At 45.5% G+C, this 20,851-nt stretch overlaps 1 protein-coding gene across 1 annotated transcript in view; it reads right to left on the minus strand.

Annotated features, from left to right (window-relative positions):
- Trappc10 (trafficking protein particle complex subunit 10) overlaps nucleotides 1-20,851 on the minus strand; it is a 62,987-nt gene that overhangs the window by 33,327 nt on the left and 8,809 nt on the right. The window contains exons 2-6 of the mRNA XM_048451329.3: nucleotides 13,424-13,505; nucleotides 10,489-10,624; nucleotides 5,518-5,714; nucleotides 3,038-3,233; nucleotides 1,059-1,170 (exon numbers count right to left, since the gene is read on the minus strand). Coding sequence (XP_048307286.2) covers nucleotides 1,059-1,170; nucleotides 3,038-3,233; nucleotides 5,518-5,714; nucleotides 10,489-10,624; nucleotides 13,424-13,505 — 723 coding nt within the window. The remainder of the gene's footprint in view (nucleotides 1-1,058; nucleotides 1,171-3,037; nucleotides 3,234-5,517; nucleotides 5,715-10,488; nucleotides 10,625-13,423; nucleotides 13,506-20,851) is intronic.

A 20,851-nucleotide genomic window follows, 5' to 3' on the forward strand; every position in this document is an offset into this window, starting at 1 on the left:
CAGCACCCGTATCAGGTTAGCTCACAATTACTGTAACTCTAGCTCCAGGGGATTCAATGCCTTTTTCTGGCTTTCTTAGGTACCTGTATGTACACGTGCATATACACAGAAGCATACACACACATATGAGTACATTTTAAAAAATCTTTTTTCTAAGAGTCTCAATGTATGATACTGTTTCTATCTAAATAAACAATGAAAGCAGGATGACTTATTTTATTTATTACTATTATCAAATTTTTTTGATCACTTGTTTTTTGCATGACAGGGCTTCTCTGTGTAGCCCTGCCTGCCTCTGCCTCCCAAGCACTAGAATCAAAGGCATGCACCACCACCACCCAGTCAGTTCTTTTATTTTTGTGTACATGTATATACCTATTTGTATGTATGCACAAATGTGAATGGGGAGGCCAGAGATCAGTGTTGGGTATCTTCAGTCGCTCTCCCCATTTTTTAGGGCAGGATCTCCCCCTGAACCCCGAGCTTGCTGAATGGTAGAGTGGATGACCAGTGAGCCCCTGCCATCAGACTGCAAGCACACACCAGCACACCCAGCTTTCAGATGAGTTGTGGGGATTCGAAGTCAAGTCCTTGTGCTTCACTGAGTGTGTGTATGAAACAGTGCAAGTTCTTTACCTACTGACTTTCTCCCCGGCTTTCAACTGCTTTCTTTGCATGTGTTTTCATTGTGGTAATTTTGTAATTTTAAAAGAATTCAGAACTACTTAAATGTTTGACAGATCAATGTTGCTCCTGGGATGGTGTCATAGTAAGCTCACAGAAGGAACACTGAGGGCCACAGACAGAGAAAGACATCTACTCTCTTTAGAACTATGGAACCTGAAAGTAGCTTTGTAAGTGCTTTTACTACTTGAGATTCCTCAAAAAGTGACAATGAGTAATTTTTAATTATCTATTTTATTTCCAACAGGAATGAGAATACCCCTTATAATTTGCATAAATAACAGCAAATGATTGATTACAGGACAAACAGATTAGCTGAATGAAAAGTAGGGGAACTGCTGAGCAATGGCTTAGTGGTTGAAGCATCTACTCACCCCCAGCCCCAAAGTTGACCACATACTGTGAGAACAGGGCATCCAGCTCGTCGTACTGTACCAGGGCATCTTCAAACTGCTGCAGCATCTCAAAGACAAAGGCAAGCTCCTCCTGTCACCAAAAACACCAGTCAGCCATGGAGAGCAACAGTGCTATCTAGGAAAAAGGCTCAGCCAGTGATCACAAAGCCTCCATAACACCACATCAGCCCTCACTCACATAGGAGGATGGAGAACACAAGGGAGAAGGAAAAGCCAAGGCCAGGTCTAGCCATCCAGCAGCACTGGACATAGCTGGTCACAGTGGTACTCATTACCAGAGTTACATCATAACCCAGTCTCTCATTCCCTCTATGGTTGCTTTCTTACTTTTAATCTGAACTACTTTTAGACTTATAAAAATGTTGCCAATAAAACAATGGTTTGTACAGAATTCTTCATCAGTTTTCTGCCACATTGACACCTCATGTAACTGCAGTACCATTCTCAAATTCTGAAATCACTGTTCGTACTAAACTATTAACTACACAGCTCTGACTTGAATTTCATGAAATCCATTTATGCACCTAACTCTTACTTTATGTGTATGGATGTTTTGCTTACATGTATGTCTGTGTACCATGTGTGACCAAGAAGGCCAGAAAGAGGTGTAGGTGTCAGTTACCCCTTGGAGGGGGACTTATAAACAGTTGTGAGCTGCCATGCTGATGCTGAAAATCAAACCCAGATCCTCTGCAGCTAGTGTGCTTAACCGCTGAGCCATCTCTTCAGCCCCCGTATCTTCATCCATCAGTTCACTCACTCTTCTACCCATTCTTTCATCTATCTATCCACAGACCTATGCATCTGTATATCCATCCTCCCACGCATCCATCCACTTGCCTACCCAGACCATCTAACCATGGATCTATCCATCCATCCACCCATCCCATCATGTATGGTTCAAATGACCTCTATACTAATTCAGGCAATTTGTCTTCATCTAGACATTCCCCTTCCTTGCCTGGAATTCCTAGACTAAGCTTAATAAGCTTCAACAGTGAGGAGACAGAGCCATTAGAAAGGTGTCTACAATCATACAGAGCTGGATGGTGGTGTCCCACGACTTTAATCCCAGCACTTGGGAGGCAGAAGCAGGTGGATCTCTATGAGTTCATGGCCAGTCTGGCCTACAAAGTGAGTTCCAGGATAGGCTCCAAAGCAACAGAGAAACCCTGCCTTGAAAAACCAATAAATAAATAAATAAATTTGTGTGTGTGTGTGTATATCATCATACATATAATGATAAGCACACTCAAATTTCCTGACCTGTGTTAAACCTTCCTAATAACCTTAGATGCTTGAGAATAAGAAAATCTAATTTCTAATCAGGACAGGTCTTTTATTTATCAAAATATGCCATTTTTTCAGCAATGAATGCATGATTGATATCTAAACATGATGCTTATGCTTTCCTAGTCAAAAGATGGGGGGAAAAAGCAGAGAATCCTAAGAGCAAGAGTCCTGTGCCTGTACTACTACAGCTCCGCATCACATGGAACCCAAGAATTTTCCCCTTCGAAAACAAAAGGCTGATTGCAAACAACAATTCAAAAGCCTAAATAATTTGGTGAATTCCAGTAAAGAACTGGCTTAACACAATCCTTTACTGGAGCCTGGAGCTAGGAATGCTCCCAGAAAACACCCTAAACCTCAGTGTCTGGACAACAGTGAACCAACACACCCCTATCAGTCACTCTCCAATGCTGGGCGCCTCTGCCCAACTCACGGCAGATGAAGCCTGTGTCCAAACAAAAGAAAGATGAGTTCAATGAGCAGAACGAGGTGGGACAGTGTTGAGTTGTGAGGTAGCAGGAGACCCACAGAACTCACGGTCATCTGCTTACAATGGAAACACCACTCTGGGCTCCTTAGCTGGCTCTGAAAGCCAGCAGGAACTAGCCTGAGAGCCGCCTCATGCAGTCAGGAGAGGTCAGTACCTGAACCATGAAGTATTCACAGAAGCTCCAGCCTGGCTCTGTTCTCTTCTCCCTCAAGGTCCGCATGTCATCCTCAAACTTGCCAAGGTTTTTGGTAAAAGACATGAGCAGCAGCGTCCTGAGTTTGGTCAGGAAGGCATTCCAGGATTCCTGAGTTCGAGAAGAGTCCTTCAAGGGGTCAGAGAGCACAACACACCTGCAAAGACACAAAGGGCAGGCTGGGAAAACCTTGGGACAACACACTAGCTCAGCCAAGCCTCCTTCCCAAACTCCCCAGAGCCTCTCCTGCTTTTCTTCTCCCATCAGTGAGAGCAGTCAGGGAGGGGCCAGAATAGGTGGCTGCCTGGCAGGAAGCACTGCCCACTGCGAGGCTTCAAGGACGTCTGCAGGGATGAAGTCAGAGTGGGACCGAAGAGGAGTGGCCCTGCAGGGTGGTTGTGACACAGAGCCACAGCACCCTCAGTTCCCAACCCTTGTTCTCACGCGCCTCACAAACTCCACCAGCTCCTAATGCCCTCAACTCAGGAGAATCACAGTCCAACTGCAGCACCGGGCTTCACCTCCCCTCACTCCAGCCTGCGTTACTGAGCATGCCATGCTCTTCTCCTCCCTCAGCTCTCTCTTCTTCACTTGCCGTCTCTTCCACATTGAACCCACTCCACTAGTCACTGAAGTACATCCTGGGAGACCCCTGCAGCAAGCCCTAGCCCTCCCTGTAGATCTGCTTCTACCACCACACCATGACTCTGTAAGAACAACATTAAGACAGATGACAGACAGGTGTGATGCGATTTAACTGCAAGGAGACTGTGCCCATGATGCAAATAAACCTAAACTCAGAAACGATTTTAAAATCTTAATGGGCAGCAACAGTTTTCCTTAAGAAAAATTTTATTAAGTTGCTAGCAAACAGCAAAATGAACCAACTCTGTTCCAGCACATCCCCTCAGGGACAGCAGCTTCCATGGAACCACCAAAGAAGGTGAGGCAGCCCAGAAAAGTCAGTCCTTCCATCACCCACTCAGTAGGCACTGATCCCTCCCAGAAGGGCAAAAGGCAGGGCCAGCCCCACCTGAGGTCACCTGTCAACAGGAGCCGCAATCGCCAATCCTTGTCAAGCAGCAGCAGTTTCCTATACTCCCCACACTGCCCGGAAGGAATCTACACCACCACTTATGAGGCAGGTTTTCCTTCAGCAGCCTGCGGCTGCCTACCCAGCAGTCCCCACACTGCATCACACTATCATTCCCTCACTCCTTCCTTGGTAGGCCTTTCAACTCCCATGGTCTCTAGGTCATCATCTGCTTGCATTAATCAGAAAGGTGGAGCCCAGCACAGCTACTAATGGAAGGAATGAAGACCCATCAGGAGACAGCAGTGTTTCCCAGAGCACAAAGCAGCGGAGCCACTGCTAACAGGGCACATGGGAGGAGGAGCTCCACGGAGGGCCTGATACACTCACTGATGGTACCACCACCTCAAACAATCACTGAGTCAGCATCTGACTTAGCAGTATTTGCCAAAGGCTTGAAGAATGCACAGAATCTGTAGCCACAAAATTTCCCTTTAAGGAGTTTATCCTAAGGAAGTAGTTAAGGACATTCACAGTATCTGCGCTGGAAAGACACGTACAATGTTGTCTAGAATAACAGTAAGCAAACAAGAGCCCAACAGTCCTTGAGGTGTCTAGAAATAACATATGGCTTATTAATGTAATACTACAATGTACTGACTAGCAATAACGGAACAGAAAACTCACAATATACTAAGGTGACAACAGCAGCCATCAATGTTGCACAGAATGACAATGCTCTAAAGACACACAGAAAATGCTCTGCCCTAGGCTGCTTTCCCACTTACTTCATGTAGCCTGCCTGTACTTCCTGGCTCATCCCCGTCCCCAGCGCGCCTCCCTCAGGCTCCCAAAGCAGGCTGTCTATACTCTTAAAGGTTCTTGCAGCATGGGAACATTCCACTGGAGGTAGTGACCATGGAAATGACAACCTGTAGCACCAGGACAGGGTCCAGGCTCCAGTGCCCATCTGTGAGACCCGGCTATCAGCACACGAGTGAGCACAGAGCCAGCTAACCAACTGGGCACAGCAGAGCTAAGGAGAGAGAAGTTTGAGCAGGCACAGATGGGCAGTAAGCCACTGTAACGAAGGGATAAAGCTGGTGTTCTGCAACTTCCTTCCAGGAACTTTTAACAAGTGGACTATAAACAGAGAAATGTGTGTCCCACAGCTGAAAAGCTGTTTAGGGAACTCTACACTATTCAAGGACTGATCTTCCCCAGGACAACTTAGCCCAGAAGCCTCTCCCCTTAGGCTGCACACTTAGAGATGACCTGCTAGGCCAGGAACTGCAGAGGATGGAGGGGCTGGGAGTGGTGTCCAGCACCCCTTTGTAGTTTTCAACTGGTTGAGTCAATGGTTATCACTGACATCACCCAAAAGGGGTAAAATGCAAGACACGCTTACCTGTCACTCTGTTTATTACAAAAGTCATTTCTTATTTTGTCCACAATAGAAGTTCGAGGAAGGATGTTGGTTTTGTTTTTCTTCTTGGCATCATTTTCAACTACCACTATTAACCAGTCCACAGAGCTATGCGCTTTCAGAACATTCTGCCACTTGGTGAGGTCGTCTTTTACCGTAGCTTTGTACACTTCAGTATCCTAAAAATAAATAAGTCATTGTGAAGGCAAGCTCTCCAATGTATGGGGTATCAATAACAAAAAGGCACTAGTCACAGAATGTTAAAACACCGGGGCAGCCAGAGGGTAAACTGGAATGTAGAAAAGCCCAGAGGCCTGTGCCTAAAGTGCCACGCTCAGTTTCATACCTGTCCCAGTCCCAGTATATTCTGGCACCCAAAGGCATGCGATACAGCACACAGGCTGAAGAGCTGAGGTCACCCGAGGTGACACTGTCCATGAGTGAGAAGGAGCTTTGGTCAGGGTTCTGTGCCTAAGCCTCATAAGGCTGACACAGTCATGGGTCAGCCAGGAGCCCAGCCTCCTGACGGCTGCCCTGGAGCCTCCTAGGAGCTCCAGAGTCCTGACCCAACCTCACGTCCCTTGACTTCTCCACATAAGACCAAGAGAGACCATCTCAGCTCCCTCAAGCTGCCCCAGCTCACAGAAACTGCTCAACTCAAACTCAGTTTCATTTCTCTCAAACTCAGTTTCACTTCTCTCTCCCAGGACTAACCCAAGTGGTCAGATAAAGCACCCCTCCCCAACAAAGCCAAGGAGCCACAGCACAGAATTCCTCTTGTTGGTTGTTCATCTCTAGTGTTCCTACGTACCATACTTAAAATTTCATTTACACTTAGAAAATTAAAACCAAGATGCAAGGACTGGGGCTGGCTTTGGCGAAGCCCTTGTTTAGCATATGCCTTGGGTTCAACAACTACAAAAGATACCACAATTCAAAATTTTGAATTAACACTTTTAGAAACAACTATTGTTTAAATACACACACTCCTTTTAAATGTATAGAATTTATTTGTTTTTATTTTATGTGATTGAATGGGTGTTTTGCCTGCATGTTTGCCTGTGCACTATATATGTGTCTGGTACTCACAGAGGTCAGAGGAGAGTGTTAGGTCCCCTAGCACTGAAGTTACAGATAGTTATGAGCCACATTGTTGGTGCTGGGATCCAGATGGGCAGCCAATGCTCTTAATTGTTGAGCCATCTCTACAGGCCCTCGCCTCTCCTTTAATAGTTTCCCCTCACTGTCTCATTCCAGGGCTCTTTGGATTTTCAACTCTCTAAACAAGATAATTTCAATCAAAACTCCCATGTCTCCTCTCCTCTCCCACTTTCTTTTCCTTCTTCCTGTCTCTCGAACTGCATTTCCAGCAACCGCTGGGTAAAAACTACTCCAAATGGCAACAACTTCTAATACTACTGTGCCCATAGATGTGCAAACAGAAAATGAGGTGGGGGAAGCTACATGTTTTAAGGTTGGAAGACCCACACTGGGTGAGTCTCTAATGGCCTGGGTCCCTCCTCATGGCCTTCTGAGAGCACAAGGCTTCCCACAGCACAGTGACCTGAGGTCTGGCCAGCAGATAGTATAGACTGCCTTAACAATCACAGCCCAACCAAGCTGAACTAGAGGATATATAGAGGACCCAGCCCTCTCAACAGAGAAAAGTCCCTGGGCACACAGAGAAGAGTATGTGGAACAGGGCATACCAGAATAACCATCTTCAGAAAATACATCTTACACACTTGACATACAGAAGAAAAAAACGTGTCAGCAAAGGATTATTTCAAAAGAACAGACTACACAATAGGAAGAAAAGCTTGATTGCCCCACAGCAGACAACAGTCAACAGAGCCAAAGTATCCACAGTGGTGTGTACACAGAACATGAAAGGGGGAGACTATTAGGAAATGGTGCCCTGCCAATTTGCTGGCTATTTAGACAAAAAGATTGGATGTCTAGACCCTCAACCCACATTCCCACCTGCAGAATGATAGTTTGCAGCTTCCAGACCAAACTCAAGTGACAAGATACAAAGTTACCAAGGAAATAAAGGAAGATCAACTCTTATTTCCGACACTGACCTTCCTGAGGAGGACACATTGCCTAGAAAGCATGTCTCACCACACGCTTCTGAGTCAGCTAACACGTGTGCCTGACATTGCCTATACCCCCATCTCAGGAGGATGCCAGTGATCTGAAACATGCCATCACTAGAGCACATAAAGACAGGCCACCAGGACATAAGCCACAACACAAGGGGCTCTGCAGGAGAGGCACAAAGACAACTATTAAGACCCACATTTTACCACCACAATCTGCAAACGGAGTCACAGAGGAAAATGAAGTGATACAAAGAAATAGTATGAACAAGTCTTTGGGAACACAATGTAATCAAACTAGCAAAGTTAACTGTTTCTAGAAACTGAGGTCAACCTAGAAAAAGCTAGGTGTGGATGCCCCACACCTTTAATCCTTGCCTCAGGAGACAGAGGCAGGAGGCCTCTGTGAGTTCAAGGCCAGCTTAGTCTACACAGCAACTTTCAGGCCAGCCAGGGTAACACACAGTGAGACTTTGTCTTGAAAAGAAAAGAAAAGAAAAGAAAAGAAAAGAAAAGAAGAGAGAAGAGAAGAGAAGAGAAGAGAAGAGAAGAGAAGAGAAGAGAAGAGAAGAGAAGGAAGAAGGAAGAAGGAAGAAGGAAGAAGGAAGAAGGAAGAAGGAAGAAGGAGGAGGAAGAGGAGGAGGAGGAGGAGGAGGAGGAGGAGGAGGAGGAGAAGAAGAAGAAGAAGAAGAACAACAACAACAACAACAACAACAACAACAACAACTGGCTATAGAAGTTTGGCAAAGATATCTCAATGGTGTAACACCTGCCTATAACGTATGAAGCCCAGTACCAAATCCTCACAAAAATAACAACCACAAGAATAATAATGATGACCATGTCTGAAAAATAAGACACTAAGATGTATTTAAAGTGGTAACCAGAGTAAAGTCTGTAATGTTAAATAAACATCTGTTATTAATAAAAATTTAGGAATAAAAATCCATGCATTTTAGACTAAAAAAATAAACAGAAGAACAAACTATGAAAATGAAAGCAGAAATTAATTGAGTAGAAAACAGACTAATAGTAAATCAGGCTAAAAAATTGAATTTGTGGATCTCTGACAAACTAACTAATCAAGGAAAGAAAGCAAAGACACACAAAGAAGAACTAAGGACCAGGCATCCAGGTCAGAATGGAACACTTGGTGCAATTCAATAGAAACAATTTAGAACTTAACTAAGATGCATAACTTCTAAGCAAAGCATAATCTATCAAAATTAACAAATGGCTGAAACAGACCAGTTTCATGGAATCCAGGAAGCTTTCAAGGAAGGTCTCACAGGAAGATACTGCCTCAGTCTCACACATAGAACACCCACAAACTGTACAGCCAGCAGCTCCAATGCAACATAAATGGTCTCAGAGACCATAAATGGAAACTCCCAATTTTTTTTATGACTCAAAGATTATACTGAGGGCCTAGAGAGATGGCTCAGAGGTTAAGAGCATTTGCTTTTCTCCTAGAAGACCCAGGCTGCTTTCCAAGAACCCACATGGCAGCTTACAGCCATCCTTAATTCGATAACCCAATGCTCTCTTCAGCCCTCTGTGGGCACCAAACATGCATGTGGTACACATACATACATACATACATACATGCAGGGGAAAAAAACACATAAAAATAAATGTATCAGTACTTAAGCCTCATAAAGACAGCACAAAACAGAAGTTACAGACCAACCTTGTGTGAATAGAGAATGGAGAGCAGAGAGTCCCAAGGACTCCAGTGAGTATTCTCCAGTGTCAGGCTGAGCAGGAGCAACCTATACCAGTACTACAGGTCTGTTTTTCAAAGTACTCGTACATACACAGGAAATTGAGGGGAAAGGCCTTTAGGAAAATCAACTTATATTCCTAGTGTAAACTAGTGTAAAGTCTTGAGAAAAAGGGGAGTAGATGCTGTTTCCTTCACAGAAGCATGTGCCCCAGTCCAACTAACGGAGAGAAGCTAGGGACATCCCACTAAGAAGGTCAGGTTGAGGCAGAGGTCCCCATGACCTCTCAACAGAGAAGCAATTCTACCAGTTAGAACTGAAAAAGTAGAAGTCTCCCCCCCCCCCCCCGCTTTCTCCACATCACAAGATCTGGACTTTGGGTCCAAGAAAGTTATCAATAAACTAATGCATACAGTCAAAGAGGTCATCAAGGTCAATATGCATATAAATCAACAGGATTCCTATACACAAAAATGAAAACGCATGCAATGAAGCCCCACTCACAATCCCAGAAAAAAAAAAAAGGTAATGTACTTGGGTTGAGATACATCTCAGTGTTAGACACTGGCATAGCACATGCAAAGCCCAGGGACAGGCCTCCAGAGTCCTGTCTTATTCAAGTTACAAAACACGGCTGCAGCCTCAAGAGCAGGCTGAAATCCCAGAGGAAATGACTTCTGTATTCACACACTGCTAAGTGCTTATTTTATTACTTAGACCGGAAGAAATAACCCTCAGAACTTCCTCTTAGTTCATGGGCAAGAGAATCCTATCTGAGCTTATGAATACGCAATTACAAAACACACGTGAAAGCTACAGTGCCAAGCAGAGTAAAGAATGGGGCCTACCAAGTGGAGCAAGTCCTGGTGGGGAAGAAAGGACATGACAACAGAAGGTGAACAAGCTCAGGCTGATTAAACCCACAGCTACCAGGGCTCACAGTCAGAACCATGCTATACTCAGGGATTCCCCAGGAAAGCCACAGTTAGGTGAAGCAGGAACACAGGGACAACACCACCTGTCTGAGGAACCAGGGCAATATAACACCAAGAGAACACAGTCCCACATACTAGATCATGAGGTCACTTTTCCTCTCAAACAGGCTTTCTGCCCCAGCCAGTACTCACGCAGCACTCGGTCCAGTAGATGTGGAGGAAGGGAAAGGTGAGCAGGGCTTTGTTCCCCTCTTTGGGCAGCAGCTCCTCCTTGAACTGAACAAAGTTGGATTCCAGGTGAATCATCTTTGGAGCTCGGCCATAGGACCTAAAACAGTTTTTAAAAGTCACTGAGAAAACAATTGAACAACACAGACGGGAAAGAAAGGTCGTGACAAAACAGGATCATTCATATCTAGGACTTCAAAAACATGCTACTCATGAATTAAAACTGGGCAGAAACCCTGCATGAATGATTACAAACAGCTCTCACGTCAAAGCCCCCTCTTCAGAAGGACTTTCATTTATTCAAAAACACAAGGTACAGTAGCTCAAGGGTCCCCTGAGCAAGCCTGCCCCAAACTTGTGAGAACAGCACTCTCGCAGGGAAACCTACCCTAGGCTCACTCTAAAAAAGGAAGACAATTGTCCCAGGTGTCAAAAGTATAGAAAGTTATTAAGCTCTCAAAAGCCCTAATGCTTTTATGACCTACTGAATTATTGCTGCAAAAGAACAGATTTTTGTTTTCTGAGCTCAAATTGAAGAGTGGCACAAGCCTCCCTTTCAACCCAAGGAAGCAGTCAGAGAGACCCATAGGCCACCTGCGGCTTATCGACACGTAAGAAGCCCCTGCTGATTCCCATGCTCTGTGTCTAACAAATGGAGACTGTCTGCATTAACCATGATTGTACTTTCATTCATACTTGTGGGCTTCCTATCTGCAAGGTCTCTACTGCCTGTCTACTGTAAGATTAACCAAATTTCCTTTCCACATGATTTGTTCTTCTGCCTTCAAAGTTTACAATCTATTTCCATTCTGCTACTGGACTTGATTTTTACTTCAAAATTCTCCGAGCTCCACGCATCACCTGACTTAAATGCACTTTTTCTTCAAAGACAGAAGTTTCCTTGGGATTCCTCCTTCAGTTACCCCAGAAATGCTGCCACTGCTTCTCATCTCCTAACAGTCTAGAGACATCCTGCTTCCAGCAGGACTTCTGGCCCAATCCAATAGGCTTCTCATGGCTGCCCCAAGGTCTAGGAGCACAGGACCCTACTGTGGTGGCTATTGTTCACATGCCTGGACATGCAACCCTAGAGCTCTACACAGAAGGAGCCTCCAGGCATCAACAGAGATGACCAGGAGCTCCTGCCACTATACAAAGGAGGAGGGACTCTGAGACAAGAGTTTCTTGTCTGCACCTCTACCAACCTCCTTCCCATCTCTGGGTTCTCCCTTCCTTCCAGGGTTTCACACTTTGTCACTTGTCACAGACTAGTCTTCTCTGATAAAGCAAGATCTAACATTCTTACTCGACTTCTCCATTTGTTTTTCTTCCCCAAAACTATGTCCACATCCCACACCTGCGATGCCGTGTCCCTTCCTCTCTGTCCACATCCCGCACCTGCTATGCCGTGTCCCTTCCTCTCTGTCCACATCCCACACCTGCTATGCCGTGTCCCTTCCTCTCTGTCCACATCCTGCACCTGCTATGCCGTGTCCCTTCCTCTCTGTCCACATTCTGCACCTGCTATGCCGTGTCCCTTCCTCTCTGTCCACATCCTGCACCTGCTATGCCGTGTCCCTTCCTCTCTGTCCACAGCCCGCACCTGCTATGCCGTGTCCCTTCCTCTCTGTCCACATCCTGCACCTGCTATGCCGTGTCCCTTCCTCTCTGTCCACATCCTGCACCTGCTATGCTGTCCCCTCTTCCTCTGCTGCTGCTCTTATGAGTCCTCCAAAGCTTCCATGTGGAGACTTACTCCATATTTCCCTGGTGCTAAGACAGCCCTCTATGGAGCAGCATATATAATGGCCCCATTTCAGAAATGACCTAAGGAACAAGCTCAGACTTAACTAGTCAAGGGCTCTCATTAGAAGCCATCCCACAATCTCAGAATTCTTAGCCTCCAGAAGCACAAGTCAAATAGATTTCTCTTCATATACATATCTCAGCCCATAATGCTGTTTAAAAGCTCTGTCCCTGTGAATAATTGCTAGTTAGTCCTTTACACTCACTAACTGGGGCTCGAGGAAAGGGAAGAAATAAAGAACACATTTCTTCTTGTGCCTTCAGGAGCATTTAGTAATGTACTTATCTGACATCCTTTACAGATCACATCATTTCTTCAGGGACTACCCACCCCCTTCCCAACGTCAATCTGCTCAACTGTTTTCTTTCCTTAACAGCATCAGACTTTTTCAAATGTTGAATAATTTTTCTCAAAGAGCATTCTCCAGCACTGTGTATTTGTTACGTTGTTAGTGGCTAAATGAAACACCATACTCAATCACAAAAATACTAGATAGACACTCACTAGAGAGCCAGGGTAAGACACCTGCTACGATCACACTAATCTTTCATGTTATTTGGGCAAAGCGGGTAGTTGGAATGAAGACGCACATAAGAGTCAAACTCACACCAATAGCATACCCACGGGAAACTTAAAATGCTCTAACTAAAATCAGGTCACCTGGACTAGCCAGTCAAAATCCACACATTTTCTACAAGTGTCCTAGCTTACCCAGACAATTTCCCAATCAACAATTTTGTCTGGTCAAGTCACTAGGCAACACACTCCCATCTTCCACCCCCTGCTACACACACACACACACACACACACACACACACACACACACACACAGGAGAAACGGGGCAACTAGAAGACTAAGTTACTTAACTAGCTTTGACCTGCCTCTGCATTCTCTTCTATTTTATATCTAATTTTCAAGGAACGCCTTTCTCTATGGTTTCTCATCCTTAAGAACAGTATGAGGACAGAAGGGTCAGTCAGGACACTCCTCTATCCTGTGGCCTGCACTTCACAGCACAGGCATTTACTGTTTCACTTGCTCACTCAATCACCTGAACCCCAAGGAGAATCCAGCCCAAACAGACACCATACCTTCTCCATTCCATTGGTTCTCTTGGAAGCTGCTGAGAAAGTGTCGGATAAATAGAGGTAAATAAATTCTGATCTCCAGCACCTACAACAGGAACAAAGTAAAATCCAGTTATGTCATTTTAAGATAAATACAGAAGAAATATGCTTTAAAGTTTACAGTGCTGATATTCTTAGGCTATTTTATATTCAGTAGAGTGGATGGAAATGCAAGGCTCTTTTGTTCCTAAATTTAAGCAACCACTTTCAGGAACCCAGAACTTAATGTGCACGGTTGAACAGGGCCCCTCATGGAGCCTCTACAAGGATGTATGGCTCTCTCAGAGAATGAGGTTTGCCTTGGAAGCAGCTTGGCCCAGCCTCCTTGGCTCTGTGGGCACTGCTTTCCCTTGGCTCTGTGGGCACTGCTTTCTAAGCCCACAAAAGAGCCAAAAACGCCACACAAGCAAAGGAGGCTGAGAAGTGAAGAGGCCCTTCTGTCCCAACACAGTCACTCAGAGCTAACAGCACTGAAACACACCAACTCCATGTGATCACACAGAGCACCACGGGAGCATCCCCAACTAAGAGGAGGAAATGCCCATGATCCCAACTCAAACTGGGTACTTAATCTGTGAGCCCCTGACACTAGTGAAATTAGAGGTGAGCAGGTAGGGGCACAAGGCTGGCCTGGGAAATTACATATAAATATGCCTGATTTCACACTGGCACTCAGCAGCTTGCATCCTAATTTACAAAACTTAAAAGTTCATTTGGCTCTCCTGAAATGACAACATCACCATAACAAACACAAACTAAAAAGGAATTGTTTACTACAGACAACTAAACTGTTATACCCAGGGTCCTCTTTACGAGAAAGCACTCCCCTAACTGCCTTTATTGATTTTAAAGAGGAGATGGGGAATTGATGTGAGCCATTAGCACAGTTTCTTATTTTGCCATCATGAGTTGAAAGCAGATCCTGAAGATTTCACTGCAGCGTCAAATCTCCGGGGAGAGAAGTGGTGCATCTGGGCACCTGGGAGTGACGGCCAGTGTGGCGCTGGAGGGCTGGCTGCCTACTCCTGACTAGCAGCATATGCCTGCATTTTGTGCTTCCTGTGCCTGTGCACGAGACAGGAAAGGGAAAAGACAGCTCCCCAGCAGGGCCAGCAGGGCCAGGGTGTAGCTACACACACACACACACACACACACACACCACCACCACCACCACCACCACCACCACCACTACCACAACCACCAAGCGAGACCTGGCAGGAGCCATTACAAGTCTGCTGTGATTTTCATCCTGTTCATTTACTTGCTAGTCATCTCTCTCAGAAATCAGTAAAGTAAGAAATCCCCAAGCCATTCTCCACAGGAAACCACTGCACAGAAAGGCCTGCAAGGGTAACTGCAGAACAACCCTTCTTGCATTCTGTGACTGACTAGCCTTTAGCTGTGTCCTGTTTGAGTGTTAGGGGCCATGCACCTGCCTCAGCTGCCACACTGTAGGATTTAACCTGCGATAACACCTGGCTTCCACTCTTATCAGGAAATGAGTTTGGTCTTCCAAAATCGCAATGTCTCTGATGTCCGAACTGCAGCACCTCAGAATGGAGCCTCAATGAATGACTGGGTCTTTGGAATTGATAATTCAGCTGGAACTACGTCTCAAGGGGGCAGGTCCTAAACCCAACCTAACAGTGTCCTGATGAGAAGAAAATATATAAGCTCAAGGAGCCACCAGGGATGTGAGCAAAGGAAATGGCCCTGATAAGGCAGGGAGAGGGGGCCTGGAACCCAGCCTGGCACCATTTATCCTGAACTTGTGGTCTTTTGAGTAGCCCTCACTTATCAAAGCCTCACTTTGATAAGAAGAGTAAAGTCTTCTGAGCCACTGAAGCCATAAATGAATAAGAATATATATACAGGGCTCAAGAGATGGTTCAGTCTACAAAATGCTTGTCCCACAAACATCAGGACCAGAGTTCTGTCCCTAGGAGTCATGTTAAAAGGCTATCATGGGGGCACATGTTTATAATCCCACCCTGGAAACAGACGAACCCTGAGGCTTACTGGCCACCCAGTCTTCTAGACCATGAGGTGAGTTTACAGGAAGGTGAGAGACGAGACTCTGTCTCAAATAACAAGATGAATGACTCCTGAGCAATGACACCTGAAGTTGACCTCTGACCTTAATGCACAGAGGTACACACTTACCCACTCACACACCTGCACACACAGAGAGAATATGAAGTCAAGCCACCATAAGTTTCTCAGAACACATAGCCATTACTATTACTATAGTCCTAAGTATTTTTATCAGTGTTACAGCAGAGAAAGGTGCTTTCCCCAATGCCTGACGGATAGTGCTGACATTTTCAGAAGAATTTAATCTCTGCTCACAGGGAGGAGATTAAACGGGCAACATTTCTTCCTAGATTCCTGAAGCAGCTCACTAGAGAAGGGAGTGTCTCTGAATCATGAAAGCCTGGCTCAGAGCAACTTCCTCAGAGCAGCAGACTGTAACAGGCAGGCCAGCTGCTCCTAAAACAGTTCCTGAAGCACAGCTTTCAAGTACCCTACCCAGAAACCTCTGTTCTACCATCCTGACTCAAAGGCTATGAAAAGGGCCACCTCAGACCATTGATTAGGAGGCCTTACCAGATTATCGAGAAAAGGCCATGTGAAACACTGCCACAAGCACAGGTCTCCTTCCCTGTGGACCCCAGTGCTCGGAGCTGACTAGTAAGAGAGTCAAGAAGCTAGGTTAGGCAGCCCACAAATCACGATCCCAGAGAACCTAGACAACAATGAGGACCCTAAGAGACACATACATGGATCTAATCTACATGGGAAGTAGAAAAAAGACAAGATCTCCTGAGTAAATTGGGAGCATGGGGACCATGGGAGAGGGCTGAAGGGGAGGGGAGAGGCAGGGAGCGGAGCAGAGAAAAATGTAGAGCTCAATAAAAAAAAATCAATAAAAAATGAATTATTTAAAAAAAAAAAGTTGGGTAAAAACTAAAAAAAAAAAAAAAAAAAAAAAGCTAGGTTAGGGAGTCATACAGAGACCTGACTGATGAGACAGACCAGTCCACACCCAGTTACAGGGTGTGTTGGGTCACCTACACTGAAGACCCTCTAAGCATAATGGAGCCAGACTAAAGGACAAACATAGAAGTCCTCGAACATTCAGTTAAGAGTAAGCAGTGGCATGAGATGGCTGTGCGCTGTGCAAGGGTGGGCACCGCCTCGTGTGCTGCTTGAAACACCAACAGCCCTGAGGCTCAGAGCAGAAAACTGCCCACAGGAGAGCCAGAGCTTAGACATCTACTGATACAAGCTATACCTGAGGCTTCCCCAAGAGCACATGTTCATGCTTTGCCCAGGCAAATTAAAACTCTGGACACTCAGAGAAGAGAAGGGCTAATTACACTTGGGTGAAGTCAGAGAGTACTAGAAGCACAACCAACAGCATCTCTTCTCATCAAACTCGGTGTCCTGTGACCCAGGCAACAGCAGAACACTCTGGATGGGGTTCCCGAACAGCAGAAAGCACATCTCAGAGTTCTGAAGCCAAGGCCCAAGAAGAGAGGCACTGTTTGATTAGGGCTTCCAATCCTCCTTGTCGGTGTCCTCTGGTGGTGGAAGGGGCACGGAGTTCTTGGGCGCTTTGACAACAGCACTAGTAATCTTTGTAGGGATCTGGCCCAGCACACCTGAAACTTCAAGTCGGCCTGTGAAGGAGGGCCACTGTATAGACGGGAACTGCAGTGGGGGAGGAAGGGTGCTTCCCAACAGGCAACAGTCAAGTGCTGTTAAGGGTCAAAAAGACCTGGTGTCACACTCTTCAAGATCAGCACTTTGACCTGGGAGACCTGTGTTAGGAGGAAGATCTCCAGTGCTCGCAGACACTGTGCCTTCCCTCAGTAAAACCTGAGCAACAGGAGCCAAGCCATGGGCTGCCAAACCACTGTTTAAGAGGGGACTGTCCTCGCTCTCACCAGCCACATCTATTTTGAAAGTTAGATGAGCTCTAGGGGCCACTCTGCTCCACAGCACTCACAGTGGGGAGCAGTGACAGACTTTAGTTAATCTACAGGGCTGGACAAGTATGCATGACTGGAGGCACTCGGCCAGGGCTACGACTCACATTACCAAAGAATTCTGCTACCAAGGTAGGACACACGACAATGAGACTAAACTAAGAGGATCCTCCAAGAAAGCCCTAGGGTTCCGTTTCTGAACAAAAGAGTCAAAAAAAATGCACACTGTACCTAATACTTGCTGTCTATACACCTTCAGAAATAGCTGTTTTCCACACACACTGTTGCAGAGTGAACAAGAGCTACAGTTCAAATAGAGGCAGCTCCCACATGGCTGGAATACCTCCCTGGAGGGCCAATCTTCGAGCCTAAGCATGCATGTTCTTGATCCGACAGCCAACACACATTAATCTCTCCTGAACAGCATCTGGTAAGACAAACTTTCAGATGGACAGTAAAACACCCAAGGACACAGGCTGGAAAGTTACCTCAGCCTGTTCACAACTACTAGGGAATTTACTCTAACACACATAATGTCAACACTATAATAAAAAAAAAGTCACTAATAAAAACTTCATGTGGAACCTGTCATAGGGAAATCTAGTACTAAACATATAACCTGCCTCAATGGTCCCCTGTCCCCTCGTCATTGGCTGTCACTATGCCTGTCCCATTTAGCCTTCCTCCTGGCCCCTCCTCTGATCCATGCATTCATCCACATAGATAGGCATGTCGCAAACGTGCACATGCTCATGCACACGCTCATGCACAGGCACACACAGACGTAGCAGTGCGCATTCCCACACGAGGACTTTTTCCCCTGCCCCTGCTCTATGCGACAATAGTTCCCTCAGTAGGAGTAATAAGAGGGAACGCAGGATGGTGCCTTCATGGCCACAAGCTTTATGTTGTGGAGTTTTGCAGAAAAGGAAATGTGACTGACACATGAATACCAGTCTCAAGACACAAAGTGCCAAGGTCCTTTTCTGTATACATCAGCATCACTTCACTAAGGAGACAGCAGTCACCTTCAACAACTCACAGAGCCCAGCTAATCTGGAAGCTGAAGAATCTCAGAAGGAAAAGATTGCAATAACTGCGTCACAACATAAGACCACGAAAAGCCCCAGTAAATGGTAACTTTTTAACATAACTTTATTTATTGTTATTATGTGTGTGTGCACTCACACACACATGCATTATGTGAGCATGTGAGCACATATGCCACAACATGTGCAGGTCAAAGGACAACTTTCTGTTCTGCAGCCTTCAATAGGTTCTGGAAATTGAACTCGGGTCATCAGGCTTACATAGTAAGCACCTTTACCTGAGAAGCCATCTTGAGGGCTCCAGTTCGTAGGTTGGTTTTTTTGATTTTTTGACTTTTTTTGAAACAGGATTTCTTTGTATAGTCTTAGCTGTCCTGGAACTTAACTTTGTAGACCAGGCTGACCTCAAATTCACTGAGATCCGCCTGCCTCTGCCTCCCAAGTGCTGAGATTAAAGGTGTGCACCATCAGCGCTGGTAGGTTTCTGTCAAAGCAAACAGGAGCACTGTGGCCGCCTGGGTAAGTGCTGTATCTTAAGAAGAGTCCTGCCTTGGACTAAGGGTTCCTTGCTTCTTTTCTCATGTTCTCCCCTCATCACCCTAAAGCCTTTGTTCAAAAACAACCTTCTCAATGGGGTTTAACTGCAGTTTCAGCAGTGCACGATGAAGAAAGAGAAGAACCTGGCAAATCCAGCAATGTGGCATAGCATCTGGCATGGCCAGAAACAAGACAGACACGGGCACAGGGGAGCTCCTCAGGTTGGGCCCACACCCCAAGTACAGCACAGTGCAAGGCACACTGAGGGAAGAGGGGAGTTGTAGAAACCAGTGGAATCAGCAATATCTCACCTGAGAGAGGGAAATAAAAAGGTTCACATTCTATTTTAAATTATATTCTTTAAAAAATGATGGGGGAGCATTGCACATGGGCCATGTGTCTATGTGGAGGTCGGGGGACAGGAGTCAGTCCTTTCCTCCACTATGTGGGTCTGAGGATCAAACTCCAGCAGTGACTTTACCTACTGAGCCATTTCATCAAGCTTATACTACTTTAAATAGTGAGGGAAACCATTTTGTAAAATTGCATTAGGATACTTAGGTAAAGGAGATGCCAAAGTAGAGAGCAGAATTCAGTCGTCCCTTAGATCTGAGAGACTTGCCCCCAAAACCCCAATGGATACAGAACTCTACCAATGCTCAAGTCCCTAATATAAGGTGGTACAGCACTTGCACAGAACCTACACACACTGTTCCACACACTGTAAATAGCTCTAATGTCAATGTTGTGTAAGCCTCAGTATACTGATTACATATAGTGTCACAAGTTGAGTTACAGATGCAGGGGCAGAGTTTCCCCCCAGAAAGAAAGAATGTATATAAGATAGAATACTTGAGTAAATAAAGCCTTGCCATATTGAATTTTAACTCCAACAATCTTTAAAATACAAAAAGACCCCACTGAACACACTTAGTGACGAGTGTCCAAGTCAAGGTAAGCTTGTAGACTGCATTTCTACTAAAAGGAAACAAGGTTCCTTGGAATGATGGTGGCTGCAGATCAGAGGCAGGAAGCACAGTAAGCTAAACAGTCCAGAACCCAGCAAAGTGCCCTGCCTGCCTCAGAGACGGAGGCTCTGAACTGACCAAAGGTAAAAGTACACACACCAATGCAGTAGCAGCGAGTGGCCAAACACACCAAGAATGCTCATGACACTGAAAGAGATAACTGTCACTAAGGAGAACAGTGAGCCGGCCGGGGGGCAGAGACAGGCAGATCTTGTGAGTTTGAGGTCAGCATGGTCTACAAGAGCTAGTTCCAGAGCAGCCAGGGCTGTTACACACAGAAACCCTGTCTCAAACATCCCCCATCCAGAGAGAGAGCGAGAGAGAGAGAGAGAGAGAGAGAGAGAGAGAGAGAGCGAGAACGAGAGCGAGAGAGAGAGAGAGAGAAGAACAGTGGGGTGGGGCAGCTCTGAAGACACTTTTGTGAAGGGGAAAAGCTAGGCATACCAAGTACTATAAATACGCATGTATAAATGCTTTTAACTCAAGTATTCCTACTAATAAATGAGGAGAAACCACTCAAATTAGAATCTCACCATTTTACAGCCTTTAGGAATTAGTAGGAAGACAATAAGACATCATGTACCTGCTGATGGAGGAATACACCACCAATAATGAGACAATCTTGCAAAAGCAAAACAAAAAGGAATAAAATGTTGAGCTCCTAGCTACACCTACTAAAACAGTGAGGATTCTGAAGGACAGCTGCAATAGGGCTGCAAAAACACTGGAAGGCAAAAGAAAGAGGGGAGCAGAAGTTCTAAGAGAATTAACTTAAAAATTTCATTT

The sequence above is a fragment of the Myodes glareolus genome, chromosome 18 (assembly GCF_982192425.1).
Source record: "Myodes glareolus chromosome 18, mMyoGla1.1, whole genome shotgun sequence".
NCBI classification, from domain to species: Eukaryota; Metazoa; Chordata; class Mammalia; order Rodentia; family Cricetidae; genus Myodes; species Myodes glareolus.